This window comes from Prionailurus bengalensis, chromosome C1, assembly GCF_016509475.1.
Source record: "Prionailurus bengalensis isolate Pbe53 chromosome C1, Fcat_Pben_1.1_paternal_pri, whole genome shotgun sequence".
In the NCBI taxonomy this organism is placed as follows: Eukaryota; Metazoa; Chordata; class Mammalia; order Carnivora; family Felidae; genus Prionailurus; species Prionailurus bengalensis.
Window position 1 is genome coordinate 127,028,839 of NC_057345.1, and position 20,630 is coordinate 127,049,468.

General features: G+C 38.6%; 2 protein-coding genes and 1 long non-coding RNA gene across 6 annotated transcripts in view; 2 read left to right on the forward strand and 1 right to left on the reverse strand.

Moving 5' to 3' along the window:
• Positions 1-11,306, forward strand: part of ACMSD (aminocarboxymuconate semialdehyde decarboxylase) — a 54,870-nt gene extending 43,564 nt beyond the window's left edge. For both annotated transcript variants that reach the window (XM_043573272.1, XM_043573273.1), the window contains 2 exons: positions 5,889-5,987; positions 10,216-11,306. In XM_043573272.1, the coding sequence (XP_043429207.1) occupies positions 5,889-5,987; positions 10,216-10,278 (162 nt within the window). In that variant the 3' untranslated portion in view covers positions 10,279-11,306. The remainder of the gene's footprint in view (positions 1-5,888; positions 5,988-10,215) is intronic.
• Positions 10,653-20,005, reverse strand: LOC122479358. Its single transcript, XR_006296352.1, has 2 exons — positions 19,726-20,005; positions 10,653-11,276 (listed from the first exon to the last, which is right to left on the reverse strand). It is a non-coding gene; the product is annotated as an uncharacterized LOC122479358 (long non-coding RNA).
• The window catches only part of CCNT2 (cyclin T2), a 39,310-nt gene continuing 38,609 nt past the window's right edge, over positions 19,930-20,630 (forward strand). Inside the window, exon 1 of one of the 3 annotated variants that reach the window (XM_043573268.1) lies at positions 19,930-20,175. In XM_043573268.1, coding sequence (XP_043429203.1) covers positions 20,018-20,175 — 158 coding nt within the window. In that variant the 5' untranslated portion in view covers positions 19,930-20,017. The remainder of the gene's footprint in view (positions 20,176-20,630) is intronic. The other 2 variants (XR_006296351.1, XM_043573267.1) reach the window with 2 other exon arrangements.

Consider the following 20,630-nt stretch of genomic DNA (forward strand, 5'->3'; position numbering starts at 1 on the left):
CCTGGCTCTACCACATACTAGCTGTGCAACTCTAAGCAAGTTAGTTTTCATCTCTGTTTCCTCGTCTGTTGAATGGGGACTGTTGCGACCGGCGCAACAAACACCGAGATCAGGGTCCTGAGGGTAGGGGAATGTAAGAAAAAAAGAGAGAAGAGAAGATAGTTTGGGAACAGGAGGGTCCCCTGGGCTGATGGCCCAAGTAACGGCTTTATTGTTGCTGTACACAATCTTTTATAATGTAAGACTCTTATGGATCAGGTCATTCTAAGAATAAACAGGTTTCACATGATCACTGCCAGCCAAAACATTTAGTTCTGTGTACCTTGTGAACTTTCTGAACGGGTCACAAGACCTTGCTGATAGATTGCTAGCAAAACACAGTCCCCATGTTTGTTTCTATTTGGCCGGGGGTAGAAAAAAGGGGGGTAACATTACTGCCAACACCTGCAGACCACAGGCTTCAGGAATTAACTTTCTCAGCCTTGACAAGGCTTTCGTATGCCCTTGAAAGTGGGGGAATGGGAGGGGGAACCACCGGGTTGGCTGAGTCAACAGGGAGCCGTTGCTCGACCCGGTCTCAGCCTGGCACCGGGGCCCGGCCTCCCACAGGGGACAATGATGGGATCCTTCTCCTAGAAAGGCTGTAATGAGGGTGTTTGCGTAGCTCAGTCGGTTGAGCATCTGACACTTGATTTTGGCTCAGGTCATGATCTCATAGTTCATGAGTTCGAGCCCCACATCAAGCTCTGCACTGACAGTGAAGCCTGCATGGGTTTTCTCTCTTCCACTCTCTCTGACACTCCCCTGTTCTCTCTCTCAAAAATGAATAAACTGAAAAAAAAAAAAAAAGACTTAAAAATAACCTTAAAATTGGACATGAAAGAGAGGCCATTACTACAGATCTTACAGAAATAAAAAGAATTATAGGAAAAAACTATGAGCAAATATATGCTAACAAATCAGATAACCTAAATGAAATGGAGAAATTCCTAGAAAGATGACAGAAACTGACTCAAGAAGAAAAAGGACATCTGAATAGACCCGTAACAAGTAAAGAGGTTAAACTCGTAATTTTAAAATGTCTCACAAAGAAAAGCCCAGGACCAGATGGCTTCACTGGTGAATTTTACCGAAAAATTTAAAAAGAATTACAACCACTTCAATCCATCACAAATCGTTTGAAAAAATACAAATGAAGGAAACACTTCCTAACTTATTCTATGAAGCCAGCATCACACTGATACCAAAACCAGACCAAGTAATCACAAGAAAACTACAGGCTAATATCCTTTATGAATACAGATGCAAATTTCCTCAATGATATTTATTAAACTCAATCTAGCAACAGATAAAAAGAATTATACACTATGACCTACTGGGATTTATCCCAGGAACACAAGGTTTTTCAACAGACACACACACACACACACACACACACACACACACACCAATCAATAGCATATTAATAAAGAACAAAAACTACAAAATCATCTCAATATACGCAGGAAAAGTACTAAGCAAGATCCAACAGCCTTTAATGATAAAAACACTCAACAACTAGAAGAAGAGAGCTTCCTCAACCTGATAAAGAGCATCTATTAAAAATCCGCAACTAACTAACATTAACACACTTAATGGTGAACTGAAAGGTTCTGCTCTCACCACTTCTATTTAATGATGCACTGGAGATTCTGGCCAGGGAAATTAGGGAAGGAAAATAAATAAAAGGCATCCAGATTGGGAGGGAAGAAGCATAAATATTTCAGATGACATGACCTTATACATAGAAAATCCTATGCTCTCTCTCTGCCCTTCCCCTGCTCACACACTGTCTCTCTCTCTCCCAAAATAAATAAATATTACAAAATTAAAAAAAGAAATGGGGGGCACCTGGGTGGCTCAGTCAGTTGAGCGTTTGACTTTTGTTCAGGCCATGATCTCATGGCTGGTGAGTTTGAGTCCCGGGTCAGGCTCTGTGCTGACAGCATGGAGCCTGGAGCCTGCATCTGGTTCTTTGTCTCCCTCTCTCTCTCTCTCTCTCTCTCTGCCCCTTCCCCACTCACACTCTGTCTCTCTCTCTCCAAAATAAATAAACATTAAAAAATTAAAAAAAAAAAAGAAAATTCTAAAGAATCTACAAATAAACCATTAGGGCTAATAAACAGATTCGGCAAGACTGTAGGTAACAAAATAAACATATAAAACTTAATCATATTTCTATATACTAGCAATGAAAAATCCATAAAAATAATCCATATTATAAATTTCATCTATAATAGCATTCAAAAGAATGAAATACGTAGGAATAAATCCAACTAAAGAAGTGCAAGACTTGGGCACTAAACTATAAAACATTGCTAAAGAAAATTAAAGACCTACATAAATGAAAAGACATTCCAGGGTGCCTGGGTGGCTCAGTCAGTTAAGCGACTGACTTTGGCTCATGTCATGATCTCGCAGTTCATGAGTTTGAACCCTACATCTGGTTCTGTGCTGACAGCTCAGAGCCTGGAGCCTGCTTCAGATTCTGTGTCTCCCTCTCTCTTTGCCTCTCCTCTGCTCACTCACTTTCTCTCTCTCTTCTCTCTCTCTCTAAAAAATAAACATTAAAAAATATGAAAAGCCATCCCATGTTCATTAAAGAGTGAACTTGTTGTGATGAGCAGTGGGTGATGCATGGAAATGTTAAATCACTATACTGGACACCTGAAACTAATATTACACTGTGTGTTAACTAACTGGAATTTAAATAAAAACTTAAAAGAAAGACATCTCATGTTCACTGATTGGAAAACTCCATATCAGTGGAGTGGCATGAAATGGCAATAGTCCCCACATTGACCTACAGATTCAATGCAATCCCTATCAAAAATCCAGGTGCCTTTTTTTTCTGTTGCAGAATTGACAAGCTGATCCTAAAATTCATATATAAAAGCAACAGACCCAAAATAGCCAAAACCAATGTAAAAAGAAGAACAAAGTTGAAGGACTCACACTTCTAATTTCACAACTTTTTACACAGCTACAGTAGTCAAAACTGTGTAGTACTAGCATAGGGCAGACATAAAGATCAACTGATTTTGAACAGAGGTGCCAATGGAATTAAATGAGGAAAGAATAGTCTTTTCAACTTATAGCAGGAAAATAACTGGGTATCCACATGCAAAAAAACAAAAATAAAAATTAAGTTGTACCGCTTATTTATACCCCACATAAAAATGAACCCCAATAGATCAGAGACCTAAATGGACAAATGAAAACTACAAACACTTAGAAGAAAATATAGTTGTAAATCTTTGTGACCTTGGATTAGACAATAGTTTCTTAAATACGACACCAAAAGCATAAGGAACCAAAGTTTTTAGATAAATTAGACTTCATCAAAATTAAAAACTTTTGTACTTCATATATACTTCTAGTAAAATGAAAAGATAACCCACAGAATTAACAAAATATCTGTAGATATATATCTGATAAACCTCTAACATTCAGAAAATATTTTAAAACTCTTACAACTCAACTATAAAAAAATAAATGGGCTTGAATAGACACAATGTTCTGAATAGATATCTCTCCAATGACATAAAATGGCCAATGAACACATGAAAAGATGTTCAAGATAATTATTCATTAGAGAAATGTAAATTAAAACCACAGTGAGATATTATTTTATATCTATGATGGCTATAATTAAAAAGACAGACAACAGCAAGTGTTGATGAGGACTTGGAGAAATTAGAATCCTCAGACATTCCTGGTCAGAATGCAGAATGCTGCATCCACTGTGAAAAGTAGCTCCTCAAAATGTTAAACATGGACTTACCACATGACCCAGCAACCCCACTGATAAGTGTATATCTAGGAGAAATGAAAGCATGTTGATGTAAAAACTTGCACAAAAATGTTCAGAGGAGGGGTGCCTGGGTGGTTCGGCCAGTTAAGCATCTGGCTCTTGATTTCTATTCAGGTCATGATCTCTCAGTCATGAAATCTGCACACAGCACAGAGCCTGCTTGGGATTCTCTCTCACCTGCTCGCTTTCTGCCCCTCCTCCACTCATGCTTTCTCTCACTTTCAAAATAAATAAAATTTTTTTTAAAAAGTATTCAGAGCAGCATTATCATAATAGCCAAAAAGTAGAAACAACCCAATGTTCATTATCTGGTAAGCAGATAAATAAAACATGGTACATCTATACAATGGAATATTATTCCACATAAAAAGGAAAGAAGTACTGATTTAGGCTACAACATGGATGACCTTGAAAACAGTACACTAAACAAAAGATGGCAACATAATACATTATTCTGTTTACATAAAATTCCAGAGCAGGCAATTCCTAGGGTAAATTAGTTTACCCTAGGAAGGGAAGAAAGAGGGAATGGGAAGTGCCTGCTAACAGGTATGGGATTAAATTTGGTATGATAAAAATGTTCTGGAATTAGATGATGGAAATGATTACACAAATTCAAAAATATATTAAAACCCACTGAATTATATATTTTTAAAAGGTATATTTGTATTAACCTAATTACATTCCAAAAGGGGGCGAAGGGATCTGCTCCATCCCCAAACCCTAATGTTCTTTTCCAGAGGCAACTAATGTTACTTGTTTCTTGGGTACAATTCCTTAAATAGACTGCATACATACAAACATTCATTTGCGTATCTATATATTCCTTATTAAAAACAGAAATATGAGCATAGCAGACACATTGTCCTAGACTTTTTTCTCTTTACAATTTAACTTCAACATCATTCTACCTTACAATATAACTCAGTGATTATTCCATTTCAACATAGGTAAGTATTCCTCATTCCTCTTTATTTCTTAGATACACTATAATTTAGTTTGCTAGTCTTTTGATGCTACAAATAATGTTGCAATTAATTTTCTCATATATATTTCCATTACAAGTGTATTAGTGGAACACATTTCTAGAAGTAAAATTTCTGGTTGAAAATGTGTTTTTCTTATTTTATTTTAATAGACTTCCATTATTGATTTAATGTCACTCTTTTTTACCGAATTACAAGTTCTCTGAAGACAGAGAACGTTTCTGTTTGTTGGCCAAGATAATCTAGATTCTAACACATTGCTTGACATACCACTTTATATATTTGTAGATGGACAAGTCTTTGTACTTTGTTGTACAAAGTATCAAATAGAGATTCAAGCTACATCATTAAAAAAAAAACAGACAATGGTTCAGTTTATAGAGATAGGAATTATTTGGGCATTGGTTTTTGTTTGTCTTTACTTTTTATCCAGTTGTTTTTTATTTTCTCCCTTCTAACTCTAGTATGTTTTCAAAAATCATGGGACCAGGGGTGCCTGGCTAGTTCTGTCCATGGAGCATGCAACTCTTGGTCTCAGGGTTGTGAGTTCAAGCCCCACAATGAGTGTAGAGATTACTTAAAAATAAAGTCTTTAAAATATATACATATGGGATATATATATGGGATATATCCCATATATATATGGGATATAGGATATCCCATATATATATATATATATATATATATATATATATATAGGATCAATTGCAACATGTCATTCTAAGAAATACAGAATCCTTATTTTATCTAAAGATATCAGCATGCTTTATTGAATAAATACTTGCTTCTTATATTTGAGAATTATATATTCAGTTATTTTAAAAAGGGAGGATGGAGGTTGATTTGCAACTTCAAGAAACCCAATAGCGACACCTGCTGGAGAAAATGTCAGAATATGTTTTGAATTCATTAAATCTTTAACATTTTAGATCAGTTTGTTTCTATTAACTGGAAGGAATTTGTTATTTTACCATAGGAGTGCTTGTAATAAGTTAATATAATTGTATTTAGAGGAGGTTCTTTGATGCTCTATAAAAAATTTTTTTCAGGATAAAGTCATTTTGGGAACTGATTACCCCTTTCCACTAGGGGAGCTGGAACCTGGAAAATTAATAGAGTCCATAGAAGAATTTGATGCAGAAACAAAGGTATATGCCTTTTACTTCATGGTCTTCTTCCTGAGTTTTCCTGCTCTAATTCTTTGGTTTCAGAGTATGTGCTTTGATACGTGACAACAAAGAACAAGGGAAACATTACACCTAATATTCCTAGAACTATTACTGGAAATAGCAAAACTATTAAAGAGCAAAGGAAGATGTGGTTTATATATGTGTGTGTACACACACACACACACACACACACACACACACACACATATATTACTCAGCCATAAAAAAAGAATGAAATCTTGCCTTTTGCAATAACATGGATGGAGTTAGAATATAATGCTAAATGAAATGAGTCAGTCAAAGACAAACACCATATGATATTTAGTCATATATGGAATTTAAGTAACAAAACAAATGAACAAAGCAGAAAAAAAAGAAACAAACCAAAAAACAGACTCTTAACTATAGAGAACAAACAGATGGTTACCACAGTGAGGTAGGTTGGGGGATGGGCAAAACAGGTAAAGGGGATTAAGAGTACAACATCTTGATGAGGACCAAGTAAAACTACTGAATCGCTATATTATACACCTGAAACTAATACAACAGTGTACGTTAACTAACTGGAATTCAAATTTTTTTAACTACTTTTTTAAAAAGCTGAAAGCCAACCTAGTACAACTAAATTCATAAAGCAGAGAAAGAAAACTGTCAAGAAGCATATCACAATAATACATTTATGTTTACATGTTAGATGAATAAGAAAAATGCCTAAATTTTTCCTTTAATATTTCTGTAACAAATCTACCAATCTCAAAAATTGTAATGATTCCCATTATTTGGATCTTAAGACTAAAGTCTTGATTAACAGAACTCAAAGAACCAGAACTCTCAAGTAACAATTTTCTTCTTTCGGCATTTGACTTTTAAGGTGGGTAAATGATACTAAAATGTGCTATAATGTTGCCACTGCCTATTCTGCCCTTTAGGCTTATGAAGTCAGATGAGTTTATAATGAGACGCTGTGTCCCCAGATCCCCTCTCCTTTGTCATCCTCTTCCCTTCCTCATCCCTACCCCTCAACAGAACAAGTTCTTCCTAAGGGCCTCACCATTAATCACAACTGGGGTCAAGGGTGGCCAAAGATGAAGACATAGGGACAATTATTAACTGGGAAACTTCAGACTGCTTTCTACAGAAAGTTTCCCCTTTGCCACTTACCCATCGTAAAGCACTGAAAGTCTTGGATTGTCAAATATTCACTTACTTAAAGTAGGAAGCACGGTGCCTAAGTGGCTCAGTTGGCTAAGTGTCTAACTCTTGATTTTGGCTTAGCTCATGATCTCGCGCCTGGTGGGTCTGAGCCCCACATTGGGCTCTATGCTGACAGCGTGGAGCCTGCTTGGGATTCTCGCTCTCCCTCTCTCTCTGCCCCTCCCCGACTCATGCACATCCACTCTCTCTCTCAGAATAAACATTTAAGTTAGCTTAAAAATAAATAAACAAATAAAGTAGGAAGCTGTATGCAGTAAGGTTTTTTTTTTTATTTTTCTTTTTGCAACAAACATTGAAAATGAAAAACTTTCTATAAAGGTAACCAAAATTAAACTGAAATCAAATTATCCTAAGTATCCCGATTAAAACTTTAATGGAGGGGCGCCTGGGTGGCTCAATCTGTTAAGCATCTGACTCTTGATTTTGGCTCAGGTCATGATCTCACAGTTCGTGGGTTCAAGCCCCACACCTGGCTCTGCACTGACAGTGTGGAGACTGCGTGGGATTCTGTCTCCTTCTCTCTCTACCTCTCCCCTGCTTGTGCTCTCTCACTCTCTCAAAAAAAGTTAAAAAAAAAAAAAAAGAACTTACAAAACTTTAATGGAATAATAACTACTATTATTTTATACCTCTAGTTTTTTAATTTTATGTGCTATGATGTTTTTTAATATTTCTTTATTTATTTTGAGAGAGAAAGTATGAGCAGGGGTAGGGGCAGACAGAGTGGAGAGAATCTCAAGCAGGCTCTGCACTGTTAGCATGGAACCCACCATGGGTTCAAGATCATGACCTAAGCCAAAATCAAGAGTCAGTCACTTAACCAACTGAGCCACCCAGGCGCCCCCATGCTTATGACTTTTAAGGTCAAAGTTTTTAAAAACTCTTGCATGAAAATTTTACACTGTCACAAATTCATGACATTCCTTAAAAGACTGCTCACTGTAACACTGTTTACAATAAAAGACTGAAAAGAATCTATAGGGGAATAAACAATAATATATCCATACAATGGAATGTATAAAAAAATTAAAAATCAATTTCCAAGATATATTAAGTTTAAAAAGCAAGGTACAAAACAACACATATTGTGTACTTCCATTTGTGTATAATATACTAACCATTTATGAAAAAACCTATATACCTAAATACAAGTATTTGCTTATATATGCATAAATACGTTTGGGAAAAACAGACAAGAAACTAACAACTCTGGGAAGAAAAAGTACTGGTTGGGTGGCAGTAGTGAAAGGAAGCATCCATTTTGTATCTTTCGAATTTTGAGCCATATGAAGGTAAATCTCACTAAAACATTTTTTAAATGAAATAAACAAACCCATTTGATGACCATAACAACACTGGGAGGTAGACAGGTAGTTGCATTCCAGCATGCAGATGCAGAGGAGGAAAACAAGATTTGGATGCTGGGTGATTTACCAAAGGCAATATTAACCGTTGGATTACAGCACATGGACCCAATCCCAAATCCAACACGCCAGAATGTATCTTCTTCAAACGGTAGTTGGTACCAACCTATTTGTAAAGGTAAAGCACACAGTTTCTCAGAGCAGCAGGAGTCACTTCTAAAAGCTTTCTTTAGAGGGAATGGTCCAAGTGTGGATCAAGGAAGAACCCTGAATAAGAGGTGTCTGCTCAAATCACCCACTCTCCAAGGCTGTTTGAGAACCCTGAAGCTGTTAAGATACACTGAGATGCATTAATATCCACAAATGTTACATAACTCCATACATTTCCTTCCATTCTTGCCTGCCCTTTGCAAGCTGGACATATATCAATTAGGGTGTCTCAAAAGTTACCCCTTAAGTCACAGGAGTTTCTTTGTGGAGCTGACCTAGTCTATAACTGGGAAGAAAGTGAAGAAAAATATCAGAGTCCTTTTCTCATCTGAAATCTATAAATATACATACTTGTACCATATGCTGAGGTGCTTCATCTGTCACTTTTCTTGCACCAAAAGAGCTTACCTTTTATTCAGGGCCATGTGAAGGGATAACACATATGCCTAGAAACTGGAGGATGGCTACAAGATTTCTGGGCACTGTTTCCAGCTCTCCTGTCCCACAGACCTACAGTGTACCTTTTCTCTATGCGGTTGACCTTTGAACAACACTGCGTTAGGGATGCTAACTCCTACATCGAAATTCATGTATCACCTTTGACCCCCCAAAAACATAACTACAAATAGCCTGCTGTTGACCACAAGCCTTACCAATAACATAGTCAATTAACACATATTTTGTATATTACATGTATTATACACCGTAATGTTACAATAACACCTAACTTTTTAAAAACTTTTCACTACTTTTAGGTTACACAGTTTGCGAGTTTTTCCAAATTGTCACAAATCTCAAAAAATTTTTCCAATATATTTATTCAAAAAAATCCAAATGTAAGTGAACTTACACAACTCAAACTCCTGTTGTTCAAGGGTCAACTGTATTTGCCTCTAAATAGTCCTTGAAACCCACTAGAGGGTCCTGCAGAGGTTTCCAAAGAAAGGCGTTTTTTCCTAAGAGAGCTCTCCCCCCTTATAATTCTCCTTTGTTCCCATGACCAAGTTTGAAACAGATTTCAAATAGTGGGGCAAAACAGGGGTTTTGAAACAAGAGATTCATTGTTTAACTCGCTAATATTTTTCTCTCACATTGGGAAATTCATCTTTTAAAAACCTGATAAAGACACTCAATAAGTATTTTAAAACAACCATTAAATAATGCTTTAAAGCTTTAAAAAAAAAACCTTGGGGCACCTGGGTGGCTCAGTTGGTTGAGCATCCCACTCTTGACTTCAGCGCAGGTCATGATCCCAGGGTCATGGGATTGAGGCCCACACTGGGCTTCTGGCTGAGTGTGGAGCCTGCTTAAGATTCTCTCTCTCTCTCTCTCTCTCTCTCTCTCTCTCTCTCTCTCTGCCCCCCCCACTCAAAAACAAAACAAAATAAAATAAAATAAAACTTTTTTTTCTTTTGCAGGATAGACTCAAAGCTGGCAATGCCCTAGCATTTTTGGGTCTTGAGAGAAAACAATTTGAATGACTTGCATTTACTACAAAGACAAACATTCAAGAAGATATTTTATTTTTGTTTTTAAATATGTATCACACGTGCATTACTAAAATCTTATTTTGAACTATTTTATCCAGAAATAGGATATACACAAATGTTCTAAATTATTCATAACAAAAAATGAGTCACAGAATTTGTTTTCATTCTGAAAAGCAATATATTATTTCATGTGCAAATCAAAAATGATTTTCCCTGCGCTTTTTAAATTAATGGCAGAAATAAAAACCAAATGTCATTCATGATTTATATGGAGAAAGACCAAAACCATCCTGGAGGGCTGAGGTAGGTTCTCCACTTTGAGCAAGTATATGTGAATGGGGCCCAAATAACCTGTTTTCATTCACTTTTAATACCTTCCATTGGTCCACAACTGGACTGGGAATGCTTTAGAGTCCAAAAAAATAAGTGATATGTACACACACACATATATATATACATACATATATATACACATATATACATACATACATATATATATAATATATCCCATAATCCCTAGAGAGTTTATAGTCCAATTAAAGAGGCAAGACACATGTTCATGGAATAATTACTACACAATATATTAGGAGTTATAGAAGTTTCAGTAAGAAAAATTCATTTGGATTCAAACTGGAGCAGATGTGCATAGAAGTTGGGCTGAGTCTCTAAGAATAGAAAGGCTTGTTCAGAGTTGGAGGATGGGAAATAGACAAAGGGGCAAAACTATAAGAACAGGGGTTTCAAACTGAATGAGAACTTACCTATTCTGGAAAACAGTTCCAGTCTATAATTTACCTTTACCAGAAGCTCTTTTAATTTAAAATACTGAGCAAAATGTGTAAAGCTAGTTATGGAGATTGAGCAGAATGATACCAGGGTAGCCTTATTCTACTTACTTCATTTATGGTGGTCTCATCTGGGCTGCTGAAAATGAACTTGGTCTTGGAGTGGTGATGAACATCTGTGGTTCATGTACCTCTGGCTGAATTCTAAAAACCAAATATAATTTTTCAAAATTACCCTCTTGCCTTGTATTCATTCATAGTTCTTTTCCCTTCCATTAGTTCAGAAAACCAAGAGTTCAGTATTGGCATGTAATTTTTAAGTTTTTTGAAAAGTCAATACATGAATATATTAGAAGAGCTCAAAAAGATCAAATTCAACCTATCCTAAAAGGAACCCATTTTAACTGTTCTTTTGAATATTCTTGCAGAGATCATCTAGGACAACACAAGTACTTACATATGCAGATTCCTTTGTTCATTTTACCCAGACAGTGGCATCTTGCTTGCTTTTTCTACTGAATACCTTGGTGACCATTCCACATTTAAGCTGCCTTCTTTTTATAACAGTCTATCTTCGTTGATAACTTAAGTTTGGATGCATTCTAAAGCTCTACAATTAAACTCAGCCCCCACATTTTATGTCTTTCATACCACAGTTTACATCTTTTTATCTTATGTATCCATTAACAAATTATTATAGTTACAGTTAATAATGCTTTTCTTTTAACCTTCACACAAGATTTAGAAGTGATTAACCCAACACCTTTGCAACATTAGATTATTATGATTTTTACTACATACTTACCTTTATCGGTGAGATTTATATTTTCATATGTTTTCTTGTTACTAATTAGTACCCTTTAATTTCAGCTTAAAGAAGTCCCTTTAACATTTCGTGTAAGGCCAGTCTAGTGGTGAGGAGCTCCTTGAGATTGTCTTTGTCCGGAAAATTCTTCATCTTTCAATTCTAAAGGACAACTTTGCCAGGCATTCTTAGCTGACAGTTTTGTTTTGTTTCCCTTTCAACACTTGGATGCCTTCTTCCTTTTACTAGCTGAACGGTATTACATTGCAATTCAATTCAAGGACAGTCATGCTTCCACTCTTTTGCAGTGATAAACTACTACTAAGAACACCCTTATGACATAAAAATGTTGAAAATCTTTTCATATGCTTATTTGCCATCTGTATATCTTCTTTGTGAGATGTGGGTTCAGATCTTTTACCCAGTTTAAAAGTGGGATGTTTTCCTCTCAACTAAGTGGGTTTAGAGGAAACATACCTCCTAGCCACAGCTCAAACAAAAAGAAGTAAAAGCCATGCAAATTGGTAAGGAAGAAGTAAAACTCACTATTTGCAGATCTTATATATAGAAAACCCTAAAGACTCCACCAAAAAAACTATTAGAAACTGATAAAAAATAAAATATCCAAGAATAAACTTAACCAAGAGGTAAAAGACCTGCACTGTGAAAACTACAAAACACTGACGCAAACAAAAGGAAAGCTATTACATACTGATAGATTCGAAGAATCAACATTGTTAAAATGTGCATACTACCCAAAGCAATCTATAGATTTAATGCAATCCCCATCAAAGGTAACAGCACTCCAGATGATCTTATGTGTTAACTTGCCTCAAGATAAAACATTCCTTACTTGCTGACCTGAGTCCCTTGATCTGTAACAGAACTAATTTACTTTCTTTTGAGATTTGCAGACCACTGATCTTGAGGAATAAGGACCAGAACTTTCCCAGGTCACAGAAGGCAGCAATTCTGTTTGAAGCCACCTAGGCTTTCTCATTAGCCTAAAATTTTTTTAGCAAAATGTTTTTCTTTTTTTAGGCCACACAAATGATTTTACTGACCTCTCATTGTTATCTGTAAACCCAGCCCTTCTCTGCAGAAAGAACAGAGTACTACTGCATATCATGAAACAAGAACCAGACTGTTGCACAACCCACAAACACTGAGATAATTTTTGTAGCTGGCATCAAGTCTTCACATAATCAAGAAAGGTTGCAGGCCACTGCACTCTGTTTGCTGAATAACCACCCTAAACCTCTTTAAAAACTCCTGCACCAGGCAGAAACCTCGGAGTTGGCTTTTGTTTTGTTTTTTTTAATTTAAAGTTTTATTTTGTGGGGTGCTTGGGTGGCTCAGTTGGTTAAGTCACGATCTCATGGTTTGTGGTCCTTGTGTCAGGCTCTGTGCTGACAGCTCAGAGCCGGGAGCCTGCTTCAGATTTTCTCTCTGCCCCTCCCCCACTCACTCTATCTATCTCTATCTCTTGCATGTGCACGCTCTCAAAAAATAAACATTTAAAAAATAAAATAAAGATTTATTAATTTTGAGAGGGAGAGATAGAGTGTGAGTGGGGGAGGGGCAGAGAGAGGAAGACAGAGAATCCCAAGCAGGCTCCACACTGTCAACACAGAGCCCAACGCAGGGCTCGATCTCACTGACCATGAGATGATGACCTGAGCCGAAGTTGGACACTTAACCAACTGAGCCACCCAGAGGCCCCTCGGAGTCAGCTTTTGGACAAGAGTTCACCTTCTCCTCAGGTTGCCAGCCTTCAGATTAAAGCTCAAATTCCTTTCTAATCAAAATTTGTCTCCTGAGTGGCACCTGAGTGGCTCAATCAGTTGAGTGTCCAACTCTTGATTTCAGCTCAGGTAATGATCTCACAGTTCACGGGATCCAGCCCTATGACCAGAGCTGCATTGACAGTGGGGAGAGTGCTTGAGATTCTCTCTCTCCCTCTCTCTCTCTGCTCCTCCCCTGGTCATGCACATGCGCTCTCTCTCTCTCAAAATAAATCAATAAACTTTTTTTTTTAATTTTTTTTCAACGTTTATTTATTTTTGGGACAGAGAGAGACAGAGCATGAACGGGGGAGGGGCAGAGAGAGAGGGAGACACAGAATCGGAAACAGGCTCCAGGCTCTGAGCCATCAGCCCAGAGCCTGACGCGGGGCTCGAACTCACGGACCACGAGATCGTGACCTGGCTGAAGTCGGATGCTCAACTGACTGCACCACCCAGGCGCCCCAAATCAATAAACTTTTAAAAAAACAAACGAAAAAATTTGCTCTTGAGTAATGGCTTTTCAAGCAATGGGCAGCCAAACTTGCTGGAGGTATCACAATCCCAAATTTCAAGATATACTACAAAGCTGTAGTAATCAAAACAGTATAAAAAATGGACACATAGATCAATGGAACAGAATAGAACCCAGAAATAAACTCATGCTTACAAGGCATGAGGCAAAAATATACAATGAGGAAAAGACAATCTCTTCAATAAACAGTTCTGGGGAAACTGGACAGCTACATGCCAAAGAATGAAAGTGGACAACTTTCTCACACCAGACACAAAAGTGAACTCAAACTGGATTCAAGATCCGAGATCATAAAACTCCTAGAAGAAAATATAGGCACTAATCTCTTGGACATCAATCTCAGCAATATCTTTGTATGTATGTCTTCTCAGGTAGAGGAAACAAAAGCAAAAATAAACTACTGGGACCACATCAAAATAAAAAGCTTTTGCATTGTGAAGGAAACCACCAAAAAAACAAAATGAAGATATTTGCAAATGATATATCCAATAAGGGGTTAATATCCAAAATAAATGAAGAACTTATACAAGTTTACACAAATAATAATAATAATAATATAATAATAATAATAATGAAATTCCAATTAAAAATAGCCAAAGGAAAAAACATTAAAAAAAATTTTTTTAAATGCTAAGGGGCTCCTGGATGGCTCAGTCAGTTAAGTGTCTGACTTCAGCTCAAGTCATGATCTCACAGTCCGTGAGTTCAAGCCCCGCGTTGGGATCTGTGTTGACAGCTCAGAGCCTGGAGTCTGCTTCAGATTCTGTGTCTCCCTCTCTCTCTGCCCCTCCCCTGCTCATGCTCTGTCTCTGTCTCGAGAATAAATAAAAACATTAAAAAAAATTAAAAATGGGCAAAGGACCTAAATAGTCATTTTTCCAAAAAAGACAGATGGCCAACAGACACATGAAAAGATGCTCAACATCACTAATCATCAAGAAAATACAAACCAAAGCCACAATGAGACATCAACTCATACCTGTCATAATGGCTAAAATTAAAACCACAAGAAATAGGGGTGTCTGGATGGCTCTGTTGCATCCAACTTTTTATTTCATCTCAGGTCATGATCTCACGGTTCATGAGATCAAGCCCCGCATTAGGTTCTGCACTATCAGCAAAGAGCCTGCTTAGGATTCTCTCTCCCTTTCTCTGCCTCTCCCCTCCTTGCACATGTGCTCTCTCTAAAAATAAAAAATAATTAAAAAAAAAAAAAGAAAGAACAAGTGTTGGTGAGGATGTGGAGAAAAAGGTACCCTTATGTAGTATTGGTGGGCATGTAAACTGGTACAGACACTGTGGAAAATGGTACGGAGGTTCCTCAAAAAGCTAAAAATATGGGAATGCAAGCTGGTGCAGCCACTCTGGAAAACAGTATGGCAGTTCCCCAAAAAACTAAAAACAGAACTACCCTACGACCCAGAAATTGCACCACTAGGCATTTATCCAAGGGATACAGGTGTGCTGTTTCAAAGGGACACATGCACCCCCATGTTTATAGCCGCACTATCAACAATAGCCAAAGTATGGAAAGAGCCCAAATGTCCATCGATGGATAAATGGATAAAGAAGATGTGGTATATACATAAAATGGAGTGTAACTCGGCAATCAAAAAGAATGAAATCTTGCCATTTGTAACTACGTGGATGGAACTGGAGGGTATTATGCTAAGTGAAATTAGTCAGAGAAAGACAAAAATCATATGACTTCACTCATATGAGGACTTTAAGAGACAAGACAGATGCAAATAAGGGAAACAAAAATAATATAAAAACAGGGAGAAGGACAAAACAGAAGAGACTTATAAATATGGAGAACAAACTGAGGGTTACTGGAGGGGTTGTGAGAGGGGGGATGGGCTAAATGGGTAAGGGGCACAAGGAATCTACTGCTGAAATCATTGTTGCACTGTATGCTAACTAATTTGGACATAAATTTAAAAAAATTAAAAATAAAATTAAAAAAAAAAGCTAAAAAATAGAGGGTGCCTGGGTGGCTCAGTCATTTGAGCATCCAACTCTTGATTTTGGCTCAGGTCATGATCTCATGGTTTGTGAGTTCAAGACCTTCAGGGCTCCATGCTGACAGTGAGGAGCCTGCTTGGTAGTCTCTCTCTCTCGCTCTCTCTCTGCCCCTCCCCTGCATGCACCCTCTCTCTCAAGCTAAACTTAAAAAAAAAAAAAAAAGTTAGATGGGGCACCTGGGTGGCTGAGTTGGTAAGCATCCGACTTCAGCTAAGGTTATGATCTCACAGTTTGTGAGTTAGAGCCTCCCGTTGGGCTCCTTGCTGACAGCTCAGAACCTGGAGCCTGTTTCAGATTCTGTGTCTCCCTCTCTCTCTGCTCCCTCCCCTGTCCATGCTCTCTCTCTCTCTCTCTCTCAAAAATAAATAAAACATTTTTAAAAAGTTAAAAATAAAAGTACCCCATGATCTAGTAATTCCACTACTAGGTATTTACCCAAAGAAAATGAAAACACTAATTTGAAAAGATACATGCACCCCTATGTTAATTGCAGCATTATTTACAATAGCCAAGATATGGAAGCAATCCAATCACGCATCTATGGATGAATAAAGACATCAAGTGTGTGTGCACACACACACAATGATATATTACTCAGCCATAAAAAAGAGTGAGACCTTGCCATTTGCAACAACAGAGATGGACATAAAGGGTGTTATGCTAAGTGAAATAGACTGAGAAAGACAAATACAATTTCACTCATATTTGGAATCTAAAAAAACAAACAAAACTCTTAAATACAGAGAACAAACTGGTGGTTTCCAGAGGGGAGGTTGGTAGGGGGATGGGTGAAATATATAAAGGGGATTAAGAGATACAATTTTCCAGTTATAAAATAAGTCAGTGAGATAGAGTACAGCATAGGAAATATAGTGAATAATATTGCAATAACATACGGTAACAGATGAAAAAAACATATTGCAGTGAGCATTGAGTAATGTATAGAATTGTTGAATCTACATATTCTATGCCTAAAACCGATATATGTTAATTATGTTTCAATTTTTTAAAAATTGGGATGTCTTACTGTTGAATTCTAAGAGTTCTTTTATATTTTGGATATAAGTATTTTATCAGATACATGTTTGCAGATTTTTTCATATTTTTACTTTCTTTGCGGGATCATTTGCAGAGCAAAGGTCTTTAATTCTAGTGAAATCCAAGTTAATCTTTTCTTTCATGGATCATGCTTTTGGTGTTGTATGTGAAAACAATTGCCAAACAAAAAAAAGGTCACCTAGTCTTCTCTTGTGCCATCTTCTAGAAGCTTTATAGTTTTGCATTTTACATTTAGGGATATGATCTATTTAGAATTAATTATTGTGAACAGTGTGAGGTCTGTGTGTAGCTTTTTTTTTTTTTGCATATGAATATCCAGTTTTTCTAGCATCATTTGTTGAAAAGACTATCTTTTCCCAATTATATTGCTTTTGCTCCTTTTTCAAAAATCAGTTGACCATTTTTGTGAGTCTATTTCTGGGTTCTCTATCCTGTTTCATTGATCTATTCTTTTGCCAATATATGCTGTCTTACTGTAGCTTTGAGATCAGGTAGCGTCAGTCCAACTTCTTCAGATTGTGCTGGTTTTGGACAGTCTTTTGCCTTTCTGTATAAACTGCAGAATCAATTTGTTGATATCTACAAAATAACTTGCTAAAATTTTGATTGAGATTGCACTGAATCTATAGATCAAGTTGGGAAGAATTGACATCAAATGATAGTGTCTTCCAATCCATAAACCCAAAATATTCTTTTTATATCTTCTTTGATTGCCTTAGAGTTTTGCAGTTCTACACATAGATCCTGTAACATATTTTAGATTCATACCTATTTTTATAAATGGTATTGTGCTTTAAATTTCAAATACCAATTGGACATTGCTGGTATATAGGAAAGCAAATGACTCCTGGGTAATAACTTTGTATCTTAAAATCTTGCAATAATCACTTGTTCCATTTTTTTTCAATACTTTGAAATTTCCTACAAAAAAGTATGCTATCCCTCAACATATTTTTTTTTCCTTCTCAATCTGTTCACTTTTTACTTACCTTTCTTACTGTATTAGCAAGGATTTCCAGTACAATTTTGAAAGGTGTGATGAGAGGGGACATCTTTGCCTTAGCAGGAAAGCTTCTAGTTTCTCACCATTAATTATGATACTAACAGGAGTGTTTTTACAAATTTTCTTCAACAAGTTGAGAAGTTCTCTTATACTCTTAGTTTGAGTTTGTATCATAACGAGTGTTGGGGGTAAGCACCTTATAAATGGTGCTTTAAATCAATCTATCCCAGAACTTCTCAAAGCAGGGACAGATGTGAAGCAAGCAATGTAGGTAAGAAATAAAGTTATGCAGACAACTGTTACAAACTGCCTACTGCAACCAAATCAATAGCTCTATATTGAATATGTAACCGATACAGCCAAAGCCAAAATACGGCAATACACTGCACATAGGCTAAGCCCCCAAACGAGGACAAAGGCCTGGAGCATTAATAAGAAACTCACTTAAAAGCATTATCGGTTGCTTTTTAGAAATACTTCTGCCTGTTCTCTGTAGTCTTTGCCAAATAAAGTTATTTATTTATTTATGGGAGCAAGAGAGCACACGCGAGTGGGGAGGAGGCAGAGGGAGTGAGAAAATCCCAAGCAGGCTCTACACTGTCAGCACAGAGCCCAAGGTGAGGTTCCATCTCAAGAACCTCAGGATCATGACCTGAGCTGAAATCAAGAGCCCAATGCTCAAAGACTGGGCCACCCAGGTGCCCCCAAATAGTTACAATTTAGAAGATAAATTTTATTCACAGGCCAATATGCAATGGCTCAGAGTCGGAGACCTATCTATTCGCGGAAACTCTACTGCAGTAGTCTCTTACAAAGGCGGAAGAGATTAATCAATTGATACATGTGGTGTTAGTCTTAACCACTAAGCAAAAATTTTACCTTGTACTGTTTCTCCTTTTACTTTGTTTTCAATCACAGCGTGGTTTAAAAACACGCTACCGAAATCTCGTTTAAAAATTCAGCTCTTACACTTTCTAACTGGATACCCTTTGGCCCGGAAATCTCAAAAATAAACCCCACGGTCTAAGTGGCTGTGGACAACATAGGGGGAAAAAAAGCACTCAAGCACAACACACAGGTGGAGCGCTGTTACTCATGCACTCTTCCCAGGTGCGTCCTCCGCAGAGAAGCCCGAAAGCAGAGGCTTTTCCGTCGTGGACACTTTTCCAACTCGGGGAAATGCCTACGAGACGGCGCAGACCAAAACGAAGAAAGTGGAAGTTGCCGCGTGCGCCTGGAGAAGGGTACGGCTTTTCTCCCTTTCGAACGCCACCAGACTCCCAGCCCGAGACGCCACCGGGACTTCAAAGTCCACGCCCAGGCCTCACGGCACAACCGCCCGCCCGCTTCCCTCTCTACGCGACCTCTGGCCAGCCCCTTCCCTCCTCTCCTCCCCGCCCCTTCACCCAGCCAATCCTAGACCCAGCGTCCCTCGCGCCGACCTTTTCCTTCCGAGCAGACCCCCACCTCCAGGCGCCTCCAAATGACAAGCGGCGCGGGGCATTGTGGTCCCGTGCGTAAGAGCGAGGCCCGGGGCAGGAAAAAGAAAGCAAAAGACTAGGGCGCGGCGGCAGGGCGGCCCCGCGCACGCGCACGGGCAGCGACAAGAGTAAAAAGGGGCGGTGCGTGTTCTACGGCGAGCGGACTGGGGCGGGGTCGCGCGGCCTTGGCGGGGAGTCCGCGAGCCGGGAGGGGAGGGGGGTGGGTGAGGGAGCGGGCGGAGGAGGAAGTGTCATGGCGTCGGGCCGTGGAGCTTCTTCTCGCTGGTTCTTTACTCGGGAACAGCTGGAGAACACGCCGAGCCGCCGCTGCGGAATGGAGGCGGATAAAGAGCTCTCATACCGCCAGCAGGCGGCCAACCTCATCCAGGACATGGGACAGCGTCTCAATGTGTATCCTTTCCTGTTCTTGGCCCTCCGCCGCTCACGCCCTGTCCCCCCTCACTATTCTCCCGGTCGCCTGTTCTCCGGGCCTGGTGCCCCGCAAACATGGCGCCGCCGCCTCGGCCTTCGCTGAGACTCTCCCGCGCCGTAAGGGAAGGCGAGCTTGGGCTCGGGCGGCCGAAACCGGCCAGTGAAGGAGGGGAGGAGAGGAGTCCTGGAATGCGGGCTAGGAGACTGCGTTGTGTAATCTGTTTGGGGCCGCGCGTGGTGGCGGCGGGGGATGGGAAGGCCGCCGAGGCCAGGGGGGAATTTTAGGGATTATCGCAGAAAAGAGGCAGCTATTTCCACTTCTCGTCGGAGAAGAGGCCGAGAAGTGGAAGGGTTACCGATGCTGAAAGGCGTGAAGTCTTCTCCGCAGCTTCTCCCCGCGTTCCTCGCTGGTTTGATGGCGGGTCTCGTACCTT